Here is a 7739-nt window from a genome sequence, read left to right as displayed (position 1 = left end):
CTGATGACACATGTGTGCTCGCTGTTAATAATAACCCTTTGATTGTATCCCAAACTCTCCAATCCCTTATCACAGCCCTCGAAGAATGGTGTCGTAATTGAAGGATTAAAATAAATCCCAACAAATCCCATCAAATCACTTTTACACTTCGTCGTAAACCTACCGACTGTCCTAGTCTCCTTCAATAACGTTGATCTTACCCCTGTCGAACAGATCCGCTACCTTGGACTACATCTGGGCAAACGACTAACCTGGAATCCTCACATAAGACTGAAAAACAGAAATCTCCACGTTGATTTCGACTTTTACAACACTTATTAAACAAACGGTCTATACAACCAATTCATTACAAAACACTGATCTACATGACTGTAATAAGGCCAATCTGGATATACGGGGTTGAGCTTTGGGGCTCCTAACTACTAACTAAACATCCGAATTCCTCTCGTATCCAATCATTGAAATCCAAAATACTTCGTTAAATCCTCAATGCTCCTTAGTTTGTCACAAATAAAATCATACATAAAGACCTTAATGTTCCTATATGTAACCGATCTAACCCGAACCAGATATCAAGGATTGTACCAGATATCAATCCTTCCATTACAAACTCCCTAACCACTCAAACCCATTAGTTTCTAATCTTGCTTCCTCTTTTATTCCGGACAATCCTCCGAGGCGTCTGAAAAGAAGATGGCCTCGAGACTGCACGATCTTTCCCGACCGCATGTCTGCTTCGTTACCTTTTGTTAAACTGTTGTATTATTGGCAAGAACAAAATTTATATTTGTAATTCCCATCTTGAGAAACCCTAAAACACGAACTTTTATAGCAACAAGAAAAAAATAAAAAAAATTTTGTGGATAACTTTCGTCTTCTCTGGTCTTTAAATATGTTTTTCAAAATCCTCAATGCTCCTTACTTTGTTACAAATAAAATCATACATAAACACCTTAACGCTCCATATGTAACCGATCTAGCCCGAACCAGAGATTCCTTCCAGTATAAACACTCTAACCATTCAAACCCACTAGTTTCTAATCTTGCTTCCTCTTTTATTTCGGACAATCCTCCGAGGCAAAGAAGTTGAAAAGAAGATGGCGTCGAGACCTTATATTGTAAAAATATTTTTAGAGTGCTACCAATGGGTAGTTTCTCTACATGCTTGTACCATACCTTTATGATTTCCTCAAATTTACTTGATGTATTTTATATACAGTTATAAATATCAATAAATAGATTTAAAAAGTTTATTTCTCGAAATATTTTGTTCTAAATTTCTACAGCCACTATAAATTTAATGAGACTATTTTTACATAAATGTGTACAGATTGGAGCAGCTTTTGTGTAAGTTCCATTGACGTATGATGTCAGTCACCTCTTGGGAGGTGTAAAATAAGGTGAGATCAATTATAAAAAACTAGTATGAATCAGAATAGTATTTTATTATTCAAATTAATTCAGCACCCTGAACAACATAGGAATATCATGACAATTAAACAATTTAGAGGTTTTTGCACGAAAAAGGCGGTTTCTCACGACTGCGGGCCGTACTACAAAGGCCGATATTTGCTAAAATACGCACTACAACTGATTGATACAGCCTTATCCATCAATATGCAATACAACTGATTGATACCGCCTTATCCATCAATAATTGTTTCCTATAATATTATTTATAATACTCACGTCCTTGTTCCTTAAAGCGTAAGCCAGGTATACGGCTCCTGAATTCTTCCATTTCAGCCAGCGGGCGGTGATTTAGGAAGCGCGATTCGAACTTCATTAATTCACGATCAACGTCGTTGAGCGGCCTGTCTTCTGGAACAAATCTCAGTTTTATATTTGTGATATCATTTTTTTTAATGGCATCGAGTGTCCTTTCCAGAAACTTGTTGGCCACGCGTAACTTTAGGGAATTCTCAAGTATTGTATATGACGGATATTTTTTTAGCGGATCGTTAAACTGCTTTTTGTTCAGTGCGTAAAGGTAATTCCTCATCTGAAAATTAGATAGTTCATAAATATATGTATTTAAAAATACATTTATGACTATTTACCGCTGATATATATACTGCCTGATTATATAGGTGATACATATACTGAGGGAATTTATTTAAAGCTTACTTATTTTTTAATTAGTGTTGTAAGTATATTTTTAATTAATTACAGAACGGCTTGGTGGTCCTTACATGACTAATGTAAGAGGTAAATTTTTATAGTCTCATACAAAAGACACTCCTAACTATATACAATGTTATAAAAAAAATTATAATTCTTAATAAAAGTAAAGTTAATAACAAAAACAATGACATTTATGGATTTAACAAAGTAAATAATTGACGTAAAATGGAAAAAAGTTAATTTAAGAAATATAAAAAAAAAAAAAATACAATTTCGCTATAATAAAATAAAGCTGATTAAATGGTAAGCTAGTTTATATATATAAAAGGTCTAATCGTTGTCCACAATAAACTTTTCTATTAGTCAACCAATCTTCGTGCAGTTTTTTCTTAAATGTTCCATTTTGCCATGGGAAGGATTAAAGATAATGAAATCACCCGGATTCTCCTGTAGAAAAGAAGCTATGAACAAAATTAAGCGAAGGCTCGGGGTAAAGTAGGTTAGCAAATTTTTTTTTTTTGCAAAAAGCGAATGATATTCGTTTTCAGCTTCGACTCAAACTACCAAATATCATTTTTGGAAAAAATAAAACTTAAAAATTTTTTACCTTCATTTATTCTGAGAATGTTTTTCCCTCGGTGACTATTTTTCATATAATCGTTAATAATTTCTCTTCATTTTATCCAATTCCTACTTTAATAGAACCGTTGAAGATGAATTAAGGCGAAATATGTGTTTCAAATAGGGGAAAAAAATTCACATGTTTTAGTTTATATCCCCGGTTCTAAAATGTTTCATTAGGCCCGAGTTGCACCCTTCGGTACTGTTTATAGAGCCCTAAACCTCTCCCTAGTTTGGTGTAGATAGGTTGAGCCGTTTTGAAGATTTTTTAGATTTTTTAAAAAAGAAACCAGAAGGGCGTGAATTTTGGACTAAAAAATTTTATTTTCAGATTTTTTTCGAAAATTCGTATTTAAGGGTTCCTTGAGGTGCTAAAAGCGAATATAAACTTTTTTTCATTCCTAAAAAATCTTTTACCTCACTTTCATAGGTCAGTCAGTGTCAATTATTTAATATTGTGTATATTTTGAGGACAGGGAGGATTTTTATTTAAAAACTATTTATATTATTAGATATTATATACACGAAAATACCTTAGATATTAAAATTGCCTTAAATAATGAGAAAAAATCACCTCAATCGGACCAGAATTACCGACGATACATAGACGTTAGTTATTATCAAATACGTTACCATTAACGTCTTATCACATCATCTATATATATATTAAAGGGAATGGTCGAATCGTTGTCCACGATAAACATTTGAATTTATTGGTTTATTATTGTACATAATGTGTATTATTGTACCAATTATTTATTGGTTTTTGTTGCATTCCTTAAAAAATACTTTACCACCCTTTCATATGGCAATCGTTGTTAGAATATAGAACTGATACTGAAGCACAGTGATGGGTGGTGATATTGAAAACTATTTATGTTTTACTCAATCTTAGTGTTACTTATTATTATTCTTTACCTTACTTGAACCACTGCAAATATTGGTTTAGATTGGTTGAGTTATTTATATTTAATACATATTTCTGTTTTACTCCTTTTTAGCATTTATTGGTTCAATTTATGTTACCACACCATAATAATAAAGTATCTATAAATATTTAATTTTAACTAAATACGAAAATATAAATCAAACTATTGATTGCGTTCATTAAATCTCTATACATCCTTAGATATCCTCCAAAGATTGCGAACATTGCCGGGTCAACTAGTTTATATATAAAAAAGAATATTAAATTTAACAAAAAATAAAATATCATCATGACTGAATAGAAACTTTACTGAGAGATTTGGATAAGAATAAGGTTCTGATGAAAATTGGAAAAATGTGGATGGAATAACGTCTAGAACATATGGATGTTGGGGTTATGGTGTAAGGTTTTGTTGGTTAAGTAATATGAATGTTTAATTTAATTGAATATTCAGTACAAAAGCATGGTGGAAAAAAGTAGTTTCATCCCAATTTTTTATTACTTTAATGAAAACTATATATAGCTACTATTCAAAATTGATAAATCTGCCAATTATAGTTAGGGAGAATCAAAATTGGTGGATGTGTCAAAATGATAAAAAAAAAATTAATTCCACTCCAAAACCTAGTAGAACATTTAACATTGTTAAACAAATTTAACGTTTAAAGAAGAGTAAATTTGCTGAAATACGAGCCCTCACTATTTCGTTCAATACCAACCAAGAAATTAATATATAATGTATTAATAAAATAAAAAAAAAGTCTTAAAGACTTAAAGTAAATTCTCACCCTAGTTCTTCGACAACGTATACAACATTTGATGAGTTCTTCGTTGGTCATTTCTACCTCAGGCTTCTTCTTCAACAAGGAACATGCAGCGTATAATTCTTCTTCGTGGAACGGCGGTGGAACGTTGGTTACAGGATCACCCCAAACATCTTTGAAATTCTGTAGGACTAACCTAGCGTACGACTTGCTTCGAAATTCGGGAAATTTTTTCATCTTAAAGTCAGGTTCCTTCGGTTTCAGATACTCGGCAGGAAAGAATACATAGGGTACCTGAAGTGAATCGTCAAAAAATAAATTTTCATAATGATTTTGTACTTATTTTTTTATAGTTAAGCCGTTTTTAATTTTTTTTTAAATGTATACGACGATAGAGAAAAGAAGCTTTCTATGTTTTGACTTCACTCTTGCTTAGAAGGAGAGAGAGCATTGCTACTCCTCTGTTCCAAAGAGTTAACTAGGAGTGAAATTTTTCTTTTATTTCATCATTGTTTTATTATTTTTTAAAATTACATATGAGAAGTATTTTATCAAAAGCTAACAAATCCTCTTTTAATCTATTATTATAGGCATAGCATATGTTAGTAGTATAATATAGGTATAGTAAATATAATATGGGTATTGCATACTAGTAGTATAATATTAGTATAGTATATATAAAGATATAGCATAACTAAAACACACAGTAGTATATATGATTTTAAAAATGTTTTTATTCTTTTTCCTTTAATTATAAAAATAAATTTATCTACAAAATAAATTAAATGTTCAAATTTAATATTAGTATTAATTATATATTAGTATATTCATTAAAAAATTAAATCTGTACTGCTACAACCCATAAAGGGTCAGTGTACAGTACTTTGTACCGAAGTACTGTTATTAGACTAAACGTTATGCAAGGAGGTGATTTGGTCAGAATCACACTCGACCGCCAGATTTTAGCCACTTCATGAAGCTGGGTGGATCCCGGAGGGCTTTCTAACCCACGAGACCAACTCACGGCTTCAGTGAAACAGAAAATAATTATATGCCATTATAGAAATCGAACCTGAGTCCTTGTAGTTAATATCACTGTGCCTTACCACTGAGCTACGCGCTCCCTCATATATTAAAAATCTATTATAGTTTCGAACATTAATAAAGTTTTTTTAGAATTTAGAACACACCTCAACAAATATTTACACAGACATACGAGGAAATAAATACATGGTTTATTACTTTTAGATTATAATATACATTCTCAGTCTAACTATAGAGTGTAGCACAAAGTTTTACTTTTAAAGAACGATATTACAAGTGTATGTTAAGTGATAGGTGTCGATGATTGATCAAATCAAACTTTTACTTTGCAATCATCGCGTTACGGTGTAAGCCGGCTAACGGATTCTTCAAACGGTTGAGGTTTCGCCGGTTCTGATTGATGGGAACCCGCGATATCTCATCTCCTCTGATAGCATTCTCCAGTGACAATAACTTCTCATGAGATTACTCTGAGTTTCTAGGTTGTGTAGGATACGAGGGTTTGGTACTCTGGGAGGAATGTGGTATCTCGTGGAATTCTTATTCGTTATTTGGAAAGGAATATTAATTTGTTTATCCTTTATCCTGCCTTAAGGCCAATAATTAAGATTCCATAGCCATTAATTAATTTATTTTTATTTGGGGGTTTCAGGGATACTGCATTCATTCTTTAATCTGCCCCAGGATTATTGGGTGAGTCACAAATTTTAAATATATGCAGGGTTATTTATGGTTGTGAATTAAGGATCTCAAAACAAGCAAAAAGTTCCCTATGAAGGTATGCCCTTAACATTTTTTTTAGGAGATATTCACGTCTAAAGATTTTCATTGTTTTGAATTATATAGGTTTTATAAATAAATTAATTCGATTAATAAATAGTTCCAACATTTTATTAATCAAATGTAAATATTAAATGTTTTTTAGAATGATTAATTTGACATTAAGACAGGCTTGATATCTTCCTTCTACAGCAACAGTTGCCAAACGGTATTTGATATTTGTTATTGTTTTCCAAATTTCAGTTATTTTCCTTCGTAATGGATTACGTTTAATTAACTAGGCTTGTATAGAAATTATGTTTAATGTTACTCCAAACGAAAAAATCCAGTTTTGTCAGACCTACGTGACAACATATATCCATTTGCCCTCAGCTGTTGTGGAAGAAATATGCAAATCCTGTCTCACTGCTCATGGTAACCACTTAACAAAAATATTTAATATGAATGCAAATATCCAAATTTCAAATATAAAGTTGTTGGGACACACATTAATTTATTCATTATAACTTAATAATTCATAACAATGAAAATGATTGGATAAGGATGAGATCCTTAATTCATATTTTCAGTTATGACGCTTAGTCTTCTAACATTTAGTATAAAAATAAATTAATTAAGCATTATTGTGTTTTAATTTTTGACTTGAAGAAAAACAGAAGGTTAAAAAAAATTATAAAATAGTTTAGGCAAGATAGTGAAACAAATTAAGAAATATTCAAATTCATTTACTGAGATTAACTTTTGCTAAAATTACTACACCTCAAATTAAACTAAGAATTTTCCACCCACTACAGGTTAATTTCCTTTCAAGAAGCGTTTCTTAATTAACTATTCAATATATATATATTTTAATTTTATTGACTACAATTCTGTTCTATCGATTGGTGAAATAAGCCTACAAGTGAAGGATCAGGTACCTTGAAGTAGTGAGGGTGACAATACTCCATCTTGTCCCGCCGCGACTCCACCCTAAAGGGTCGAGGTTCCGGCCAATAAGGTTCTTCCGTCTGAGCCTCAGGTTCGTTTACACCAGCAGCCTTTTCCTTCCAGGTCTTCGTGTGGGAAAAGTAGTGCCTTGTATGACGCCTATTCGTATCTAATCATTTCGTATAAATAATATATATTTTTTTTATTTATTTATTTATTGCTATTTACAACTGTACATTATAATACATTTAGTAAATTTGATCTCAGTTAAAATGGAGTGAATATATAATATTATATTAATAAAGAATAATGACAATTGCTCTAATCCCTTAAAGAGAATTAAGGAGACAATTACATCTCAAGTTGTTCATTACTGAACGAAACATGTCCTCCGTTTGTTACACTTTTAAAATATTGAATATTTTAGATAATAATTTTTTTTTTTTTAATTGATAGATTTATTTATTGATAGATATTACAATCTGCCACACAGTTGTGGGCAATAGGTAATATTGATGAATGATCTCATACATACTAAAATTAAAAAAAAT

General features: G+C 31.2%; 1 protein-coding gene across 1 annotated transcript in view; it reads right to left on the bottom strand.

The window, feature by feature from the left end:
• LOC106681681 (uncharacterized) overlaps positions 1-7739 on the bottom strand; it is a gene marked incomplete at its 3' end in the record, with an annotated part of 29110 nt that overhangs the window by 7180 nt on the left and 14191 nt on the right. Inside the window, 3 exon segments of the mRNA XM_067045675.1 lie at positions 1690-2002; positions 4462-4731; positions 7179-7357. Coding sequence (XP_066901776.1) covers positions 1690-2002; positions 4462-4731; positions 7179-7357 — 762 coding nt within the window.

The sequence above is a fragment of the Halyomorpha halys genome, unplaced genomic scaffold (genome assembly GCF_000696795.3).
Source record: "Halyomorpha halys isolate HHAL.00 unplaced genomic scaffold, Hhal_1.1 Scaffold359.1, whole genome shotgun sequence".
NCBI classification, from domain to species: domain Eukaryota; kingdom Metazoa; phylum Arthropoda; class Insecta; order Hemiptera; family Pentatomidae; genus Halyomorpha; species Halyomorpha halys.
The sequence above is the reverse complement of the archived record's forward strand: the minus strand, read 5'-3'. Positions and strand labels throughout refer to the sequence as shown.